This window comes from Periplaneta americana, chromosome 8, assembly GCF_040183065.1.
Source record: "Periplaneta americana isolate PAMFEO1 chromosome 8, P.americana_PAMFEO1_priV1, whole genome shotgun sequence".
NCBI lineage: Eukaryota > Metazoa > Arthropoda > Insecta > Blattodea > Blattidae > Periplaneta > Periplaneta americana.
In genome coordinates, this window is record NC_091124.1 from 49806999 (window position 1) to 49830000 (window position 23002).

Below are 23002 nucleotides of genomic sequence, written 5' to 3' on the forward strand. Positions count from 1 at the left end.
GTCATTTGTTGTACAAATACGTAGCTTGTGAAGTTGCAACTATGTTGTATTGTGCCATTCACAACCTTGACTGAATTCCTTAATCCGGATATGTCCTTTTCCACTTAGTCTGTTCTTGTGCTTTTTACAGAGTGTGAGGGGTGGTTGGGCAATGGAGTTCAGTGTGCGCTTCCTCGGATTTCTTCAAACGCTGCTTCGATATCTGGCTGCACCGTTGTATTTCCTGTGGTCCCTGCAAGATGTGAAGATCCTTCCACCAATTGGCGATCCCATCTTGTTGCAAAGTGCGTCAACAATAGCAAAGAAGATCAGAAAGAGACTGGTAAGCTGCTATTATGTTCTATTTAACTAACTCCAGAAATCAGAATTATATAATTTTATTGTCTCTACTTTCTGTTACGAATTCAGATAAGTTCTGTCTCCTCTAGTAGAAATAGTTAGCAGAAGTAGCGGAGAACGCTTTATTGTAATAGTAATATACGTTACAAGAGCGGTATGTTGACGTTTTCATGATCGAGGAAAAGATTGAAAAAGCGAAACGTAGTTGAGCTTTTTTTAATTTCCGAGAACATGAAAACAAACATACCGCTCGTGTATCGTATATTATTTTGTGCGAAGATCGTTTATTATATACCTGAAAGAGGAATTTCTAATTAGTTGCAATGAAATCTCCATGTTGGTTTCTGTTTAATGACGGCAACTTCGGAAAACCAAAATATCTTTCTTCAACATTGTTGCTATAAAATGTTTTCTGTGTTTACTATACTCCAGCAGGCCGTGATATACGTCTGTCTTTCCCCTCCCCCCCAGTCTATAAATGCGAACTTAAAACAAACGGTAAGGTTATGTAATGATTTATTTTTCATTTTAATATTTTAACAATATTATTTATATAACATATTGCAGTAATAACATCGGCATCTGCAATCTTGTTGATTTTTTCACGGCTTCCTTAATGTTACTTGTATCAGGAATGCAATAAGTTTCGTGAGTAGTAGACTTTACTTAATTTTTGCAAATATTTAAAAACAATAATTAACAGTGCAATTTAGGTGAAATTGCAGTGGTAAGTTTCCAATTTATAATTATTACTATGCTAAACGTCTCTAAAAATAATATGTTAAAAGCCTAAAGCAGTAAAATGAATGTCGCGCTTAAGCGGTAAGAAGAGGGAAATTGTTATGTGTGTTACGTTGGGAATACTGAATGTGGTATTTCACACTTACCGCGTATTGGTCCTGTGCGGAAAACAAGCAAATACGCACGATCTCGCACAAAAATATTACCCTTGCTGTAAAGTCTTATGTTTCAAGTGAATGCATCACTGAAGCAAAGCCTAATAACCATAACACTTTTGAAATACTATTTTCCTAAATAGAAAAACATTCATTTACGTAAAGCAGCGGTGACCAAAACTCGAACTGCAGTGATTATATGCGACAGACAGCCTATGAAGTAAGGAGACGGAGGAAAGTACTTGGCATGAAAACTACAACCAATGGTGGTTCCTGTACTAACATCTTGATCAGTCCCGCGGATAAAAGTCTCAAGCTTTGCTGTATCAGTAATGTCACTGCTGTCATGAAGAGCCAGTGAATAATATACGAATTTTCTTGCTTCTTTTTTAATCTTCCTCTTGAATATAATCAGGAATTTTCTATATTTTTCTCTCGATACTTGGTTGAGAAATTCGTAGTTTTTCAAAATTAAAAAGTTCTTATGGACAAGTTATTTAAGCTATTTTAATCATTACTCTTTTGAGAAATTCTGTTCTATTAAAAGGCTTTAGCGGACGAGATATTTCAACAAAGTAAACTGCAGTCGACAGACGGAAGGATCTATTACAGAGTGGCCCACTTGACTCTTTCACCTCCGATAGCGTGTGAAATATTTCAGATATACACAAACCGACAATTATAAGTTAAATTTCATTGAAAGGGACATCTGATACACGTAATGTATTTTTTGTACATGAAATAATTTTCAATAGATTAGAGTCAACTTTCTTTTTTTTAATGGGAACTAACTATATTTTGTATTGCAAATGTTGCGTTAGCTCTGTCTAATAACCAGGCTTCGGTCTAGGGACACAGAGTAACCAGTATGAGGTTTAGAGTACACGGAGTATAAATGACATTATGACCTTGTGGAGGGTGGACTGCAACAGCACAGGTGGGTCCGTAATGTGCATTACCGTTGTGTGTATTGCTGCTTGGCTGCGGTACGTGTAACAGGCTTCGGCGTAGGGACACCTGATTGAAGGTTACAACTCACGTTAATACTTTAATGGTAGACGTTTATTGTCTACACTCGGAATGTAGTCCTACTGTATATACTGCATCTGTACAGGGTGAAATATATTTTGTGCCGTACTATGACGGTCTGTTTACATGTTGAGACACAAAGTAACGGAGCGCTCCATCTCCCACTCCAGTCAACCAACAGAACACTATCGTCCGTGCGTCCTGAACTTCATGCGTTTCTGTGCCCAGGACCGAAGCCTGCTAATAACTGACTACTTTACAGACTTTTGGAATGTCACCGGTAAGAGTAAACATAAACAATGCCTGACGCACCCTTATAATGTCGACTTAATTGAAGATCGAACACACCTATAAGACTGTACACTACCCAATACAATCCTTATTTCTTCAGTTCTGTGCTGGACAATTGAACAATAAGACTTCGGCGAGATATCTAATTGCACATAGGAGATTTTGTGTGTTTTTTTTTTAAGAATAACTGTTTATTTTTTTATTGTACACTACTTTTATGTCTCATTTTACCATGTGCAACATTTCCATAGTATTAAAATGTACAGTACATTGTGATTGTAATTTAATCAACGCACAACTCTAACCAGAATTGTCCTCCTTCTGTTCGATCCTTGGTCAGACATTGTTTATGTTTACTCTTGCCAGCGACATTGAAACAGTCAGTAAAGTAGCCAGTTGTTATTAGACTGAGCTAAAGCAACATTTGCATTACAAAACATAGTTGGTTCTCATTAAAAAAAAAATAAGTTGACTCTAACATCTTGAAAATTATTTAATGTAGAAAAAAATGCGTTACGTGTATCAGATGTCCCCTTCGAGGTAGTTAAACTTGTAATTGTCGGTTTGTGCGTATCTGAAATATTTCACACGTTACTGGAGGTGAAAGAGTTAAGTAGCCCACCCTGTACATACCCAACATGGCCTTGAATTTGTGCAGGTGACGTCATCTAGCGACACACGGAGGGGGAAATTTGAGGCACGAATTGGCAGGTTGCGTGGCAGCTGAGGCAGAGTAACTGAAGAATGCAAAGCGATAGAACGTTCGAAGTGTTGTCAAACGATTCGTAACGAACCAGACTACAATCTCTATTGTACAACAATCAGCAATCGACAAGTTAAATTGAAAAAAAAATCGCGAATGAAGTTGTATGAAGAGAGAAAATTCACACTGTCGAGGCATGCAGCAAAAATGGAAACCGGCGTAGCCTATAAGCAACGGATGCTTCAGTTTACATTCAACATCCCAGCACCGATATAGCCAATATTGACTTTTTTTCTCGTTGATGAAACTTCTAGAACGGCCCTCAGCTTCCTATCAAATTGAATACCGTGAGTAAAAATATGTGATCGGAACGTGATGTCGATTACTTCATTCTAGTGCTAAGGTCATCAAAGCAGGGAGCTCTACCTCCATGCCCTCCAAGAGCCTTCATTAAGTACAAAGAGAGTTTACTTTTGCAATCCTTTCGTCTAATGAGAGAGTTGAAAGACTCAGTCCGTAGAGAAGTAGGCCTAGTGTTACCAAAATCGAAAGAGTAAATTCACCACCAATCCACGACTGTGCATTTATAAAATGTTAAATTTCTTCCATTGACAGCACTGCTGTAATATTACACAATTACCACAGATTTTATAGGATAACCGAATGAAATATTTTTACCATAATACGAGCCATTTCCAACTGACCAACTGTGACGTCGGAGCGCGTTTCCCCTCTCGGAGCAGAGCTGGTAGAGCACGTGGAGAAGGAATGTTTGTCTCCGCTATTTAAACATCTTCATTGTTTCCCCTCTCAAGGAGCTCGAGAGACCAGACGTGTGACGTCACAGAGTCAGCAGTGGGAAATGCCTGATCTATACATATGTGTGTGTTTTGTAATATTAGGCCTATGGAAGAAACATCACCATATACAAAGGACTATCTAAAAGACAATCGGACTGACACAAATCTCTGTACAAGCGCATCCTACATGCTTTCTTATTCCCTATAAGCGTAGATTTATTCGAGGACGGAAGTTCTTTGTACTGTATAATGAGATAATCATTTCCACTAGAGGAACCCATGGAAAATTGTCCGTAATTTAGTAATTTCTTCAGCTTTCGCATGCAAATTAGAAGACAGAATCTTGAAGATTTATACAATCATCATATATACCTTTCGAAACGTTCCATTTTTTTACTGAGTTAGTTCTCTGTAGTTCCTGGAATAACATATTTTATCTCTTAGCTCTGTCCCTATTATTTCTCCTTTTTTTCTCCAATGTAACATTCAATTGGGAATACGGTCACTTACCGTTCTGCTTAAACGTTGTAAGCCAGGCATGCCAGAAATCAGACTCTAAATGTGCAGTTATGTGCGCGGATCACCGGTCTGTGCGGATTGCATCATACAAGCGTTGCTCTTTACCAGTTCTTAGCTGGAGGGGTGTACAATAATCTGTTCTGCGCTTCTAGGGTTGGATTAAATAGGCATTTGGACATTATAAACATACTTAGCAGAAGGGGGAAAAAAAAACAATATCAGTGTCTATATTTGACCATTGTAATACAAGAAACTTTAGGCTTACTCAGTTATACTTTCATAACATAGTGGTTTGTAAAGCATAATTTATTAATATGATTTGTATATAGTATTTGAAGAAAAAAATATTGCACTAATTTCTAAACTACGAAAAACGAACAAATATTTCATTTTACGTAGTAGGTACTAATTATTTTAAAGTAATAGACCCTACTCTTTCATTGTTTGTCGAGCATTATTATTTACTAGCCGTACCCGTGCGCTTCGCTGCACCCGCTAGAAATAAATATAAAGTAATTACATAATTAAAATAGGACGTTTGATCCAGGGAACAACTTTTACAACGGCGCAAGATTATCTGCTTCGCTCATTACTCAATTTTTTTTCATTGCATTTATTGCATATATATTTTACGTATTTTAACACGATTCAATTGAGCATAGTTAAAATTTGAATTATAAAATAATGGATTGCTAAGCTAACGTACTATTACTGCATACTAAATCAATACACTCTCGTTGTTCGTTAATTCTCTGAGATTAAAATGAGTGTACATAAATATTATTTTAAGAAATACAGAAAACGAATGTACAAAATAGCCTATCAGATTTTCTGTGCATAAGAAGCTATTTTAATCTTACCTGTCCTCGATTTACTCAGACGTTACTGTAATAACATTATAGCATTATGTCCATCTAGAGAAACTACACTTTCCAAAGGTTAAATAATAATTAATTATACAAATCGGTTAATTTAGCTTCCGATATTACTTCATACAAACACAGAAACATTCTCTGTAGGCTATATTTAATAGCTTTCGATTGTTGATGTCCAAGGCCCCTTATAGACGAAGTCATTTGTTCTTAATTCATTGCACCGTCTTAGATAGCGTTATTTTAATTTTAAACTTAATTTATCTCATTAAATATCAGTGCTATCAAAATTTTGTAAGGAATAAAACTTATCGGAAATCATTTTTAAAGAAACTTTTGTTATGTAACATTTTTCACAAAAATCAATAATAAGCGCGATATTTCGATTTATTTAATTCAGGCCCCCTTATAACCCCCCTTTTAAATAATGTATTTTGAATGTCATATAGCCTAAAATCTAAGTTACAACGAACTTAATTTATATTCCAATTTTCACCGAAATCCGTTCAGCCATTATCGCGTGAAAAGGTAACAAACATACAGACAGACATACAAACAACAATTTCAAAAAAGCGATTTTCGGTTTCAGGGTGGTTAATTATATATGTTAGGACCAATTATTTTTGGAAAATCGAAAATTACCAGAGAAATTTCGGCTACAGATTTATTATTAGTATAGATTGGGCCCATTGGTACACAAATGTTGAAGAAAATATTATCATCATCATCATCATCATCTGTAGTCATACAGCCCTTTTAGTTTAGCCTTGACCTCCTTAAGAATTGCCGCCCAATCTTCCCTCTCTAGGGCTCTCCGTCTCATCTCTTAATTCCTGCTTTAACTAGATCATCCTGAACATCATCCAACCATCGTAGTTTAGGTCTTCCTGCTCTTCTTTTACCACTTAGCGTGGCATCTAGTAATCTTTTAGGAATATTATTATTGTCCATTCTGATAATGTGGCCCAGCCACTCCAGCCGTCTAATTTTTATATCAGTGACAATACTTGAATCTTTATATAGTTTTTGTAGTTCAGAATTGGTCCTAATTCTCCACTCTCCCTTATCATAAATAGGGCCATAAATTTTTCTTAAAATTTTCCTTTCCCACGTATTTAAGATGGCTATTGCTCGTTCAGGTAGAGTCCAGGTTTCGCTTCCAAAAGTCACTGTAGGTAATAATTGTTTTATAAATCCTCACCTTCATTTTTTTGGAGATATATCTGGTTCTTATAATTTTATCTAATGCTCTGAGGCTTCGATTGCCAATGGCTATTTTATCCTTGATCTCAGTTAATATGTTGTTATCCTCGGTGACTATCGAGCCGAGATATCGGAACCTTGACACTTTCTCAAAAGTAACCTCATTTAAGACAACAGTTTTTACAGTATTGTCTCTCGTGGTTATGTTATTCATATACTTTGTCTTTGTTCTGTTAATATTTAAATTTGAAGCATTTGTCTCATTATGGATCTGTTTGAGGACATCATCTAAGGATGACACATTCCGTGCAAATACAGCTACATCATCAGCAAAAGCAAAGTATTGAAACATTCTATTAAATATGGTTCCCCCTGGATTAATGGCAATCTTTCTAATAACTCGCTCTAGACCAATATTAAATAAGAGTGTTGATAAGGAGTCACCCTGTCTAATTCCATTATGAGTTATGAACTTTTCTGATAATTTATTCTGTATTTTAACTTTATTTTGTGTATTCATTAAGGTCATCTTGGTTAAGGCAATTAACTTTCTAGGGATTCCAAATTCTGCCATTGCATCAAATATATAATTCCTATTTATTGTATCAAATGCTTGTTTAAAATCAATATACAATATTATACAATATTATACTCCCAATTAATTACATGCAGTAGGACATTGTGAAGTTTTTACACTGAAATCACTTCCTTGTTGTATGTCAATATAAATTAACATTAATATTAATAAATAATATAAATTAAGCTTAGAATTTAAATTCACATATAGTTTATTTGGAAAGCGTTGAGAGCAAGTATCGACAAGTTGGGAGCGTTACTGAAAGAAATGAAAAGTGTAGTTCAGAAGCTGTGAAGCGACGATATTCTCTTTATGTCAGGTTTAAAGATATATTAATGTAAGTATATTGAATTAATATAGTGACGTGAGATGAAATATTTGCCACTATACATTTTTCGAGAAAATTTTTCCGCCTTGCAAATAGTTGCTTTCTTCGCTCCTTGCAACCTCAAGAGCCTCATATGTATTCCTCATTATATTCTCATCACCTACCAGCTTATGAAATGAAAGTCGTAAGTCGTCTAACCATTGATTTTTAGTACAGACTCCAAAACAACGCCATTGTCAAGTTCGTTTTGGCGTGAGAGTACTGATTAAGAAATAAGCGCTGACAATATCATATTTTGAGAACTTTACTAATCTGATCTAAACTGTCACAACACCTCGACATGGGCTGATGAAAGCCTTTCATCTATACTAATAATAAATCTGTAGCCGAAATTTTTCTGGTAATTTTCGATTTTACAAAAATAATTGGTCCTAACATAAATAATTAACCACCCTGAAACCGAAAATCGCTTTTTTGACATTTTTGTTTGTATGTCTGTCTGTCTGTATGTTTGTTACCTTTTCACGCGATAATGGCTGAACGGATTTCGATGAAAATTGGAATATACATTAAGTTCGTTGTAACTTAGATTTTAGGCTATATGGCATTCAAAATACATTATTTAAAAGGGGGGTTATAAGGGGGCCTGAATTAAATAAATCGAAATATCGCGCTTAATATTGATTTTTGTGAAAAATGTTACATAACAAAAGTTTCTTTAAACATAATTTGCGATAAGTTTTATTCCTTGAAAAATTTTGATAGGACTGATATTTAATGAGATAAATGAGTTTTAAAATTAAAATAACTGCCATCTAAGGCCGTGTAATGAATTAAAAAACAAATGACTTCGTCTATAAGGGGCCTTGGACAGCAACAATCGAAAGCTATGAAAGATAGCCTACAGATAATATTTCTGCGTTTCTATGAAGTAATATCGGAAGCTAAATTAACCGATTTGTATAATTAATTATTAATTCACCATTGGAAAGTGTAGTTTCTCTAGATGGACATAATGCTATAATGTTATCACAGTAACTTCTGAGTGAATCGAGGACAGGTAAGATTAAAATAGATTCTTATGCACAGAAAACTTGATAGGCTATTCTGTATATTCGTTTCCTGTATTTCCTAAACTAATTTTTATGACCAAATGAGTGGTCTCTGGATCAAAATGATCGCATTTTAATTTTTTAATTCAATTTAAATTAAGTAACATAATAAACTATTTATCCTTCTATCAAACACGAATGTTCCCTGGATCAAATGTCGTATTTTAATTATATAATTACTTTATATTTATTTCTAACGGGTGCAGCGGAGCGCACGGGTACGGCTAGTTTTAAAATAAATATTGTTGGCTGAGGAAAACATTATAACAATTATGTTACAGATTCGTAATTTCTCTTCTTCGTTATCTGTGAACTCCTCACTTTATTTATCATAACTCATTCACAGACATAGCCAAATCAGCACCCGTACTGCAACTGTGTTACTGAAACTAAAGATGATATGCTCTGCAAATACTGTATAGCCCTGTCGCGCTCCCTCCAAGGCGATTCACTCCCTCCAGGTAAGGGAATAGAAAGTGCACATCGCACAGAGACAGATGACAATGTGCGCAACTGCACAATGTGCAGGGTTTTGGCATGACTGTTGTAAGCATTTATTTTCATCTTCCTAGTTTTAAGTGATGTTGAATAATTCAACATTTTCATTTCACTTTTCATAACACAGCATTAGTCTAGTTAGACTTAAGGAAATACAGTATATTTCAGAGGGTTAAATTCTCCTCTTGTGCTATATTGATCAATACAATATTGTTTAATTTTCTGTTGTTTCTTTTTCTGTAAGACCCATGTTCGAGGACCGGACCATATATGGTAAGTAAGACTGCTTTAGAATACACTTCTTCTTAAGGCATTCTTTGTTATGACTTATGATCCAGGTCTCTGACGCATATGTGAAAGTTGGTACCACAAGCATTTTATACAAAATAATTTTAGTTTTCCTAAACAGGACAGCAGAAGATGGGAGGGTGAGGAAAGAGGGAGAAGATAGAAGATGAAAGAAAAGGAGACTTATAAGTAAATTGATACCTATATCAACACAAAGTTGGCTCTATTAGCGCTATCAGTCGAATTGTAATTTCCTTCGACATGTTTTTGTTACACTGATGACCAGATATCCGAACTTTCAACTTTTTTAAGCTTGTGATTTTCTATTTTTAATCTGGTTGTGTTCATATTTATATAGTCTTATCGTTGGCTGTGACCATATAGCTGACCTCTGCTGATTACTGACTAAAATACGTTTCTTTTCCGGTATGATTTTTCGTCAACCTTCGATACTAAGATAGCTGATAAATAAAGAATATCTTATGAATTGTAAACTCTTCCCTTGAACTAAAGTTTAATAAACTAAATGATAATTATCATCATTAAGGAGTGGATTGCTATGTAATTAAATATTCTTTTTGCGTGTGATAAAACACAATTAACAAAGTTAAAAATTCCGAACATGAAGTTTCAAGTTTAAAACCCGAATTTTATTTCACATAAAAACACATATTTTCACAAAAAATTATGTAAATACATATTTTCAGGAAATCTATTATAGTAAATACATAAATCTTGGATTTTTTTACTTATATAATTTTTATAAGAACTTCTAAATATTTTAAAATAAATCAATTATGTCACTCAGAAGTACGTTATCTTTTTAAGAATTCTTGATTGCTTCGTGTTTCTAAGTGCTCTGTGGTGTATCCGTGATCCATTTTTGTAATAGTATCGCCTCAAGTTCTGAGAACTGCTAGGCAGCATATCAATGTTATTATTAGAGAATAAATTAACATGGACAAGGGGGAGAGATCTTGCAACGCATAATTAGGAATGTTTATTGTTGCTGAAGATGATTTCATTCCACGCTTTGTTTGTGAAACACAACAGATATGAGCTCGGGTATGACTTTAAACAAATCTCTTGCCTCTCGCTCATGTCTATCGAGTAAGGCAATATATCTTGTTGTGATTCCCTGTTATCGGGCTTCGTCAATCGATATCCTTCAAAATATACTGAAAGATGGTTACTGAAAAAACGATTTGGCTTTCCTATTAGCAAATTTTAAGCTTCTTATGTGACATCATAAAAAACTCTCACTTACTTACTTACTTACAAATGGCTTTTAAGGAACCTGAAGGTTCATTGCCGGCCTCACAGAAGCCCGCCATCGGTCCCTATCCTGTGCAAGATTAATCCAGTCTCTATCATCATATCCCACCTCCCTCAAATCCACTTTAATATTATCCTCCCATCTACGTCTCGGCCTCCCCAAAGGTCTTTTTCCCTCCGGTCTCCCAACTAACACTCTAAACGTCCAAAAACCTGTTGTCTGAAACAGGGAGGTGCGTGCCGTGGAAATTAAACTAGACTCGCTACCAGGTTCAGAAGCACAATTACTAAGGGACAAATTCCAGAATGTGTTTGGGAAAAAAAGTGGCTATAAAAAAATGTGTAAAGTTGCTCAAGTATTGGAGGATGTGCCTGTAGGTGAAGTTGACGCTGTTTGTGTTTGTGATATTCCTCTCTTTAAATATACACGTCTGATGTCCTGTGATGTGGAAAGATCGCTTTCACAGTATAAGTCGTTGTTCAGAGATAATCAGCATGCATTTGTGATGGAGAATTTGGAGATGACCTTTGTTGTTCACTTCAATTCTCGGCCAACTACTAGCACCCAAGTGTGGTTGGCGAGAACCTAGTAACATTTTTTTTTTTCCAGCTAAGTAAGGTATTTTTGTCATATTTAAAATAAATATATTTTTTTTTTTTTTTAGAAAATATTTTCGTACTTTTAGCACATAAAAAATAAATATAATTAAATTTTTAGCACATAAAAATCCGCTCCCTAATCATCATTATGCAAATAGCGAACTCGGTAGGCTGCTATGAGAAATGACATGTCAGAATAGTCTCGTCGCTGTCAATCAAAAAGGCTTCATAAATCAAATATTATTCTGTTCTAGATAAAAAGCGAGGACGTCGTAGCGGCATACATTAAAAGAATAAAAGAAGTGAACCCTTATCTGAATGCAGTTGTGGAGGATCGCTTTGCAGACGCCCTCCAAGATGCACGAGAAGTTGATAATATTATATCCTCCACGAAGGAAACAGAGGAGCAGCTAGAAAAAGAAACGCCACTGCTTGGCGTTCCATTCACTGTGAAGGAGAGCTGCGGGCTTAAAGGTTGTATGCTTTATTACTAAAGGCAGGATTTTATGTATACCCAAGTCGTTGTAACTCTGCACCTGACAGCTTTGTGTAATATAGTGCTGCGACATTGCCACGATGATCACTGCAAAAGGGTTGACGTGCCCTTCGCATCAATAAATCTCATGTATGGCTATTTAATGCTACGCCTCTATGCAAAAGATTCTCACTTAGTGAGTTATCATTCTTTGAACGTCTTTTTTTTTTTTTGCGATATTTCTCAGCAGCACTACATACTATTTAAGTATACAGAGTGATTCATAAATACATGTAAAAACTTTGTGGGTGTAACGTAGAGATAAAACTAAAAGTAAAATGTTTTATACAACTTTTCCCGCAAATCCTTACTTTCAGAGTTGTGGTGCAAAATGTCCTATCTTGCTAGGTATCAAAAACATTGACCAGTAAAGCCTTCGGATGTGTAATGCTCGCCTACATAGCGACTGCGTTAGAAGTATGTTATTCGTACACCCCTATTACGTACATTTGATTTCGACCTGATAAGACTTCGTTTACTGTGCGTAGGTATGTACTGATCTTAGAATTTTACAGACCTCGTTCAACTCATTCCGAACTGTTTCATAGCTATTTTGATGTCACTGCTGTAGTTACGCTACGTTCAGAATTCGAGTGGCACAAACGAGCGCCTTCAGACGACCCCAAAGGTAGAAGTCTGGTGAGCTGACTGCCCAAGCAACTGGTGTTGCATGATTTATTTTACCTACACAACTGAAGCATACTGAACTAACGACAAAATGAATGTATACCTATGGGACGTGATGACTGTAGGAACTGCAACAATGCCATACAACTAAACATACCTACGTACAGTAAACCAAGCCTTATCAGGGCGGAATCAACTGTAGTGGAGTGTACGAATAAGAAACATCTACCGCAGTCGCTATGTATGCGAACGTGACACAGCCGAAGGCTTTACTGGCCCATGTTTTTTATGCCTGGCAAGATATGACACTATCCATCATGACTCTGAAAGTAAGGATTTTCGGGAAAAGTTGTATAGAACATTTTAGTTTTATTTTTACCCCTACATTACACCCACAAAGTTTTTACAGGTATTTATGAATCATCCTGTATATTATAACACTATACTGAATTCCAGATTAGAAAAATATTGAGGTAGGGAGATTGTTGTACCACTGTCTAGTATATACAGTCACGAAGCTTGAGTTGTTGAGGGTACTAGGAACAATAAATTGTGCCGGTACCATTTCGCATTGTCTGTGAAGAGGCGACAGTAGCGATCCTAGTGGTTAGCAACTATCTATGGATGATATTCCCTACTATTGAGCTTCGTGACTGTATATACTAGACTGTGGTTGTACCTTGAATCACTTTTCACATTTTATTTATTTATTTTTTTTAATTTTGTAAAATGAAATTATTTAAATTAAAAAATGCTTGAAATAATCATTGAAGATTCCTTTACAACTTCGTAAAGGACAACATAGCAGCACTCCACATACCAGCAGCAGCTGATAAAAATCGGTACATTCTTATTGGTCCAAAAGGCTACCGCGCAACATTATTTTATTTTTTTTTTTTTTTCACGGGAAGGTTTTCCAACTCACATAACTGTGAAGTGCATAGTTACACTGCTATAACGGTTTGTATAATATCATATTGTAGAAAAATTAATATGCACGCCTACGTCTTCAAAATGTGTAATAATCATAATTACACTATTCTAATTGCTGTTTTAGACTTGTGGCATTTATTCCCAGAATATTTCATTCTTAAGATCAACAAGGGTCTTATTGAGATGTTGCGACCCTAGGCCACCCATGCTTGAAGTGCACCCCTCTCCCACACAACAAATCGTGCATTATCAATATTAGGTCTTATGCTCCCTTCATTAAAAATGAATATTAATTACTCTCAAATAAAATTAGTAAATTCAGGCTAATTATTCTAGTCCAGATCGTGAAAAAATATTACGAATAGGTTTGATACCTATGGTATTAAAATGTTGCCTTATTGATGTTTTCAATTTACTAGAACAGGTGAACAGGCATTTCTCAGCTGATCCGGAGCTATGCTCGGGCTTGCGTTCGATTCCCGCTTGTGCTGATTAAGTAGACATTGAATTTTTTTTTTCAAGGTTTTCCCCAACCCTACGGAAAACGTCGAGTAATCTATGGCGAAACCTCGGCCTCACAAAAGAAAAAAAAAAAAAAAGTAAAACTCTAGACTTGTTATACATCTTAAAGCTTCAAGTTGATGTGAGATCTATGGAATCCAATAAATGATGAAATATGTCAGTTTTCTCAGTAATTCATTGTTTCATAGACATGTTAAGGCATATATGTGTTTTAATAGTTCTACCTTAGAGTATACAATGTATCTCATTAGCTTCAATATAATGAAATGTTATTACTATAAAAATTATAATAAAGGCATGTGCTGTCACATTTGCATTATACATTTGACATTTTTAATAATCGCTCATGTTTCATATTCTTCTGGTTTATTTTGTTGGGCTAATATTTCTTATGAGCGTTTGGGAAACTGGTAAATTCTATAATATTCCGGGTAACAATTTACGTCCGTTGTTTTATTCATCCGCTGCTATGAGTGTCAGATACGCATACACGCGTCCCTTTCTCCCTCTCGTACAGAGGTACGAACGAACATTATGCGAAAGGTTGATTTTAGTTTGGACAGTTTTTGGTTTGTTTCGTTAAAACTTGTTTTCTCAGGCCAGTTTTGATTTACGATACGTGATCTTTTATGTTTCGATTGTCTTTCGTTTTCTCACGCTATTTTTATTTTCAATGTATGTAAGATATATTTTTGTTGCTGAGACTGGTTCTAGTTGGTTCAGATTATCTATTTTTAACTTGTTTTGGTAATTTTTTTGTTTGTTTATATATTCGATTTGATTTTCTCAGTCTAGATTTAGTTTGTTCTGCGTGTTTTTTTCGTTTATAGGTTATGTTTAATTTTCTCAGACTAGTTTAGTTTCTTCATGTTAGTTTCAGTTTCTGTAGGTTTTGTTTGGTTTCCGTAGATTAATTAGTTTTAGTTTTGTTCTGCAGCTCTATCTAAGGTTGGAGCTTCTGCGGCTCTACCGACTTCTTGCTTTATTTACCCTTTTCTCTTCACCTCTTATTAATTAATCACAACTTTGCATTTCATATTCCCTCTTCCCGCACTGTAACGTAATTTACCATAGGTACCGTACATTTTAAATTATTTAATTTGATTAATTGATGAACTAGTGGACTTACTCGTGTTAAATATGTTTAACACGAGTAAGTCCACTAGTTCACCAATTAATTATATTCAAGTGTTAAAAGTGGTGTACGCAAGATTAAAAAATGCGTTATTTAATTTGTATTCTTTCAATGGACTTCACAGCTTAATGGTGTAAATGCAATACCACCATTTCGTAGTTTGTCAGAATTGCAGACAGTAAAAACCAGGGTTGATTACCTGGTTGAGTTTTTACCGAGTTTTTCTCCAAACCATAAGGCAAATGTCACGTAATCTGTGGCGAATAGTCGGCCTCACCTTATCTCGCCAAGAAAGTGTATAACTCTTGACTTGTTACACATCGTGAAGCTTCATTGCTAATGTAAGATCTGTGGAATATAGTAAATTAAATGAAAAGATGATCCGCATAAAATTACCTAAAGATTATAGGATTCGAATAGAAAACCAATAGTTAACCAATATGTTCAGTTTTTCTCATTACCCATAACCATTGTATTCACGCTATCCCATTGGAGCAACAACTGCGTAAGTCATTCGTATTCTACACGTTTACAGAAAATTTAAACAAAAAGAACTTTACATGAACCATGAAACATTACTAATGAGAAGATTAATCTCTTCTAATACATGCTCTCTCAGTAACAAACCAATCACAGAATGAGAAAGTGTAAAGAAGTCGGAAAGGAAACTTGACAGTGCAATTTACTCACCATAGACTGCAACAATCTATAGTTGTCCAAGTTTGTGGTTTCCGACGATTATGATGTTTCCCAAGTGATCGAAAAACAAGAAATCCATTGTCAGTAGGCCTTAAGCGAAGTTCTATTTCATTGTGCTGTACTGGTATTTGTCCAATTCCAAGGGCAGAAACTATAAATTTCCGACGTCTTGCAACATTAGTAAGAGCTGTTCATGTGTTGAGCATGGAAAGCTATGAGAATGTTTATTTTTAAGTAGGTACCGGTATTGGTAACATATTTAATAACTACACTAAGCCTACTTGTTTGTCTGATACCAAACGTTTACGATCTTTCATTGCACTATTTAAAGCATGCTTATCGTAAGTAAATAGAATTAAAAGTAGAACACATTTAAATAAAACTAAAATCAGGCACTTAGTGAGGTAAGGTCTTTCTCATCACAACACAAGGCAGAAACATATTGATGCTCGTTCATTATGATAGCACAGGTTAGTATATACAGTCACGAAGCTCAATACGTACGGCAGTAAATATGCATCCATAGATAGTTGCTAATCACTAGGATCGCTACTATCGCCTCATTACAGACAATGCGAAATAGTACCTGCACAGTCTATTGTTCCTAGTACCCTCATAAACTCAAGCTTCGTGACTGTATATACTAGACTGTGATGATAGTCTACGTCACTTCCTCTTTGCCTTTTTTTTTTTTTTTAATATATTGTTTAACGACGCCAAGTCAACTCCGAGACTATCGAGGGTTGTGGAATTGGAGACAGCAAGATGGTATTTTGGTGAAATGAGACCAAGAATTCGCCATGAATTACCTGATGTTCGCCTTACAGTTGGGATAAACCCAAACTTGTAATCATAAATCATTCAGGCCCAAGCCCAGTAAAACAGCTCCTTACTCATGACCTACGTTGATGCCCTTCTCTTTGCAGCTGCATTTCAACATTAGAATGACCACCAGCCTGGGTGCGAATTAACGGGGGGATCCCCCCCCCCGTTGGAAAGTTATCCTCCTCTCATAAATTCATATTAACATCCCTGCCAGGGAAAACTTCTACCCCACTCACAAAATATAATTGTTTTAATACGGATATACTTTATAAAATACAGTATAAAGTAAGGAAAGAAAATAATACTGATGTATTATATCACCGGCAAGCTGACAACAATCAATAACTTAGGAATTACACATCTTATCTTAAGCCTGCTCAGGGATATAATCATTATTAGGATCAAGATGCAAGACAAGCAATCAGTGCGACCAAGCATTGAGCCGTATCGGATGAGGATGATAATAATTTTATGTATGGTATTCTCTATCTAGGATTTATCTTCCCCCCTCATCAAAAATCTTAATACGCATCCTGCCACCAGCACTCGAAACCTACTAAACTATAGATCTAACTTATGTTTCGCCATCAAAAGCACAAATTAGGTTAAAAATTAAAATCTGCTAAGCAAATACATAATGCTAATGGTACCAGTACCATATCATGGATGAATATAATTATAATAGGATGCGAAACTTACTGAGTTTTCCGTAACACATGCTAGAGGCGCTAATGTAGAAACTGATCTTACTGACATCTGTTGGACGGAGGAGAACTTGTTACATCTAGCAGCGCACCAAGTAGTAAAAACAAAAACTAATTACTTCATGCATTTAACAGCGCACCTGGTGGCGAAAATGTTAAACTATGCAGAAAATATTCCTTCCCTCCCACTCTCATCGATATTCTCAACCCAATTTAAAATAAAACATTTACATTTTTATTCCTCACAGCATCTTCCACTGAAAATTCTTATCGGAGCCAGCTGGAAGATAAAAGAGACGATCTATTTTACACTACCCAATTAAAATATAACCAAGCAGAGACAGAAAATAAAGCAAAAGGTCAGATAATTGGGATTGTATTGTTTGGGTATTTAATGTACAGCGCAATGGAAAAGTCTGCAAAAACTACTTAGATAGGTTAATTTATTATATTACTATTACTTTACAATACATTTAACGACACTATTTTTACAACGTCCATAAACATCAGTGTTTAACATACACTGCTTATACACACACTTAGTATCACTTTATGTCCACTCATTAGCAAGTTTCTGGCTGCCATCTTGTCTTCTCGAGCATCGTCAGTTTGTCTCGAACAAACGGATAAGTAGAGAACTCTGGGTAAGCTACCTAACACGTAGTTCTAATGTTCACCACCCACGACATCGGGCGCTGATCATCTTATTTGAACCTCCTTCCGTCAATTGGCACTGACCGCAATTTCGCACCATATTATATTCATCCAAGACCATATGTTAAATTAATAGAATTGATATGTACAGAGAGTTTCCATACAGATCAGTCCCAGGCAATAATGTTCCATCAGCTTAATGATGGTAGTGCAAGTGCTCGTCCTGAGAAAGCTAAGCGGTAAAGGGTGGAGTGGAATCAGTCTGCTTGGGGAAGTGTGCATGGACCTGCCCGTACACCGGTGCACAATCATTCGCTGCTAGATTTTGTTAGATAGAGGTTAGAGTGGAACTAGTCTGCATAGTAGCTCTCTGTATACAATATATGACAACAATGGATCACTCTTGCAAAGCTATCTTCTGATCTCTTTCTCTCAATAGTATATCTTATGCCCTAAGAAGAAGCATTAGAATATCAGAAATGATTAGAATTCTATCACAGTCTACTATATACAGTCGCGAAGCTTGAGGTGTTTTTTGCAAATCTCGTGATAAAGCGCTCCAAGCGGTTAGCAACTAGAAACAATAGACTGTCCACAGTCGACTTTGGATTTAGAGTGGACTGAGTCGCATTTCCATCGAGTGCTAGGTCATTGCGTTTTTCACATTGATGCTCGTGAAGAAAAACCCTAACATCTATTTCTTACTTTACTTCTAGATGCAAAAAGTGGTTAATAAACAGCAGGAGGGAAGATCTAATGACAAAGAATGAAGCATATCTTTATAATAATATAAAGTTTTGCTCTCTTCATTTCGAAAACACACAATTTATGAATGAAAACAAAAATTTATTTGATGTTTTAAATAAACCTGTTCTGTCATTACCTGCAGCTGAGAAACAAAAGCTTTGCACTAATTCTACGTCTGTATCAGCTGATTCCTTGAATAATTGTACATTTTCAGACAACTTAGGCCTACTTTTTTTTTTTCAAAGGATATGTTTTTAATTATAGCTGTTAATTTTGTTGTTATTTTTATTTGTTACTTTACTAGAGACGTAGAAAAAGTAAGTCTGTTACAATAAAATTTATTGATCACGTTTTATTTCCAATTCTGGTGTGATTATTATTGCTTAACCTCATCCCACTTTGTTAACTACTACAAGTACCGGTACACGTAAGTTACTCCCATTAATTCATATTTCCATTATTATTGTTATTATATTATTGTCGTAAAGGGAAATGCAAATTAATATTTATTGGTTTCATAGTTCATTATCGCTATAATCTTGAATGAGTGAAGCGATTATAGTAAATTTCAGTTCGTTTTGCACAAACAAAAATAATATTAATCTATTTCTTGCAGGTATCTTCGAGTTTATGGTGGAATTTAATATACTTCATTAAAATAATAAATGAACTTTATTCATTTAAAATTTCAATAATGGAAGGAAGATGCTAATTTTTCCAAAAGAACACGACAACGAAAGTGTAACATATTTTGTCATCTGCTAGGAGAGATCTGTGATGATGAGGCGATAGTAGCGATCCTAGTGGTGGGCAACTACCCATATTTGCATTTTTACTACATGTTGAGCTTCGCGACTGTATATAGTAGACTGTGATTCTATCTTCCTGTTGAGATTTATAACCAATTTAATTTTTTTCTCCCCTCAGGATTAAGCCAATGTGTAGGCTCCATACCTAGAATTGGCATCAAGTCTGATAAGGACGGAGAAACGGTGAAGCTGCTTAGGAAAGCTGGTGCTATTCCTCTACTGGTTTCAAATACTCCAGAGTTTTGTCTCGGATGGGAAACAAATAATTTGGTTACTGGAAGAACATTAAATCCATACAATAGTCAGAAGACATGTGGAGGTTCTTCCGGTGGAGAGGTAATGTAAATATTTAAGATTTTTTTGGTTTATTAGTGATACACCTTATTTTTATATACAGTAGTGATATAAATAACACTAACCGAGCGAGGTGGTTCATGCGTTCTGCATGGAACTCGCATTCGGAAGGTCCGTGGTTCGATGCCCAGATCGACCAACCTGACTGTGGTTTTTCCGTGGTTTTCCACAGTTACTTAGGCAAATGTTGGATTGGAATTTTCATTGCCATGGTCTATTTCCCTTCCTGCCTCGTGTAGAAAAAGAATTTAGGTTTCATATCATTCATCTTGTTCATCTCATTCCATAGACATATTCAGGTCAAGACGCATGTCTTCGTCTGCTTATGGGAGGGGGTAAGCTCTCTCCGCAACTTTTCTTGGGTTCCCAGTCTTTCCGCAATATCTCTGCCAGGATTCATTCCTTAAGAACACTTCCAAGGGCTCTTCAACACTCACCCTTAGCCACCGTTACCTTACCTTACTTAACCTAACTTAATAACACTAATGATAATAATGATAATAATATGTTAAATATAAACTGATCTAATATTTTTCAATTATAAGGTATATTTTTTTGCAGGGTGCTCTAATAGGTTCAGGTGCATCTGTGATTGGTGTTGGTTCTGATGTAGCTGGCTCTATTCGCGTCCCAGCTATGTATAATGGAATATTTGGTCACAAACCAACTCCAGGCAAGTATATAAGTAGATATGTACATTCTAATGGATACGAGCTTCTTAATAATGTATAAAGTGAAACCGTAGTGAACAAAAGTGTGTCATCGAAAACTTCTGCACATCATAATATTACCAGAATCCCAATAATTAATTAGTGATCAGGGTTAAATATGGTTTTTGGGATGATTAACCAATAGAAATCCTTACAAATGATTTCAAGATCTAGAAACAAGCAAAGCATAATATGATGATGATAGTGGTGGTGGTGGTGCTAAATAAAATGATGTGATAATGGCGATACTTGTGATAATGACAATTATAATGGTAGAGTTGATGATAATGATGTTGGTGATCATTATAATTATATCATCATTATCTTCACTCTACCTCTGATTGAGGTTCTGGCTGATATGTACATCTATTATCAGGCAGTGCATCTCACTTGACTATATGTGTCAGAGAAAGAACAATATTGTTTGTATACATCTGAAATCTGATTAGTGTAACATTCAGCTAATCAGCAATGTACCAGTATGCAGTGAAGGTCGTTGACTCATAAACGGCGCCTTATTGATATCGCTTATGAGGTTCAGACCTGCATTTTGACAGTTGACTAAACAACATCTTTACTCATCAGTAAAAAAAAAAAGTGCTTGGGTACCTGTCTAGGAAAATGAACACAGGTACATTAAAATAAATTAAACAAATTACAGGCAATATGTATGATAGACTACAAGAAACTACATAAGAAAGAAAGAAAAAAAATATCTATCACATAGTATTTATCATCACTATCTATCAAGAACCTAAAGTAAGATCACTAAACACTAAAACCTGACATAAAAAAAATCAAGAAAATCTGTAATCATTTAAGAGGTGCTCAGATACATTAGTAACCTTGGGCAGGGAGTTTTTCTTTCAAAGAACATTCTCCATTCAACATTATGCCATACTGGTACCAGTACCAGAAATTCAGTAAGGCAATTGCATATTTTACTAATATTATTGACCTGAAACATTCAAAGGATTTGTTTATACAGCTGCAAAAAAGTCATGAAAAATCCAACTCAATCGCAAGAATTTTAATATCGTCCAAAATCTTTAAGTTAAACTGAAAATGTAAATTCGAAACTGTTCGATCTCTAATAAATAATTTTTAAAGAACGCTTAAGAAGAGAATGGGGAAAATATTCAATACACAAGAGAAATCTGATAGAATCCATCCCTGACTGTCTCGATGAGGTTGTAGCAAATAGGGAATTAATCAACAAGTTATTGTAGGTATTAAATATTTATGAAGATAAAAATTTCTAACTTTTTATATAATTGAAGAGACTATAGGCCTAACATGTGCGCGTGTGTTTAAAATGAGTTATTATATTCCATTTTTCTCAGTATATATTTCTTTCTTCCAATAGATAATGCAACAGTTTTAGTTATCGCATAAGATGTACCATTTTGATTGTCAGCCACTGTATATTTATTTAAAATAATATATTAAATTTATAATCTACGATATGTTTTTCTGTATATTTTCTTTTTTCTTGGATTATTGTCTGATTACTTAAGCAGAGAAGTACAAGTATGTGTGACTTTACTTTCATTTTATTTGCAGGTTATGTATCTATTGACGGCCATTTTCCATATGCAACTGATGCCAACTTCCATGAGTATCTTGCAATTGGGCCAATTGCTCGATATGCGGAGGACCTCAAATGTATGTTATCTGTGATGGCTGGAGAAAAAGCTTCAAAATTAAAATTATCTGAGAAGGTAGGGCCATAACACTAATGGCTGTTAAGTACTGTATTGCTTTGTTTTTAATTTCATAATGTTTTTATATATAATTCGTTCCAGGTGGATCTTCATAGCCTGAAAGTGTATTATATGACCGATGCTGGTAAATCATTTGTATTGTTACCTGTGGACCAGGAAATAAAAAAAACCGTAAGCACAGCTGCAAAACATCTAAACAGAAAGTATGGCATCCCAGCAAAAGAGGTAACATTTTATAATTAAATTTTACACTAATGTTTAGAATATTTATATTTGCTTTTGAATTATTTTTACTTTTAAAGTTTTTATAAGAAGGTGATAGAACTTCAGCTAATATCTCAAAAAGTACAAATAATAATCAAAATGTGAAAGCAAACTTCGATAACCTAAGGACAGAAACACCTAAAATTAGCCATGCACTGTACATAGAAATCATGGGCATGCACTGGGAGCGTCTGTCATTTTTTATTCTTTCACGCTGAGTCACGCAACTTCAAGTCGGTATATCTCTAGACTGCAACAGTGATATAAGCCTCAAACAAATCATCTGAACGAGATCTAACCAGAAAACGCTAAATTATAAGCATCTAAATGGATAGTAAAAAGTTATAGGCTAAGTGAAAATCCCAAGAAAAAAATTATTAAAATCGAAGTCGAAATATTTCAGCGAAAGTCCAAGTTAAAATACAAGAAA

At 35.1% G+C, this 23002-nt stretch overlaps 1 protein-coding gene across 5 annotated transcripts in view; it reads left to right on the forward strand.

The window, feature by feature from the left end:
* The window catches only part of LOC138704708 (fatty-acid amide hydrolase 2-B-like), an 88140-nt gene that overhangs the window by 50902 nt on the left and 14236 nt on the right, over window positions 1-23002 (forward strand). For 3 of the 5 annotated variants that reach the window (XM_069832850.1, XM_069832854.1, XM_069832853.1), the window contains 6 exons: window positions 131-322; window positions 11585-11804; window positions 19639-19856; window positions 20436-20547; window positions 22148-22305; window positions 22390-22533. In XM_069832850.1, coding sequence (XP_069688951.1) covers window positions 131-322; window positions 11585-11804; window positions 19639-19856; window positions 20436-20547; window positions 22148-22305; window positions 22390-22533 — 1044 coding nt within the window. Of the gene's footprint in view, window positions 1-130; window positions 323-9015; window positions 9131-9411; window positions 9441-11584; window positions 11805-19638; window positions 19857-20435; window positions 20548-22147; window positions 22306-22389; window positions 22534-23002 lie in introns of those variants that run through there. The other 2 variants (XM_069832855.1, XM_069832851.1) reach the window with 2 other exon arrangements.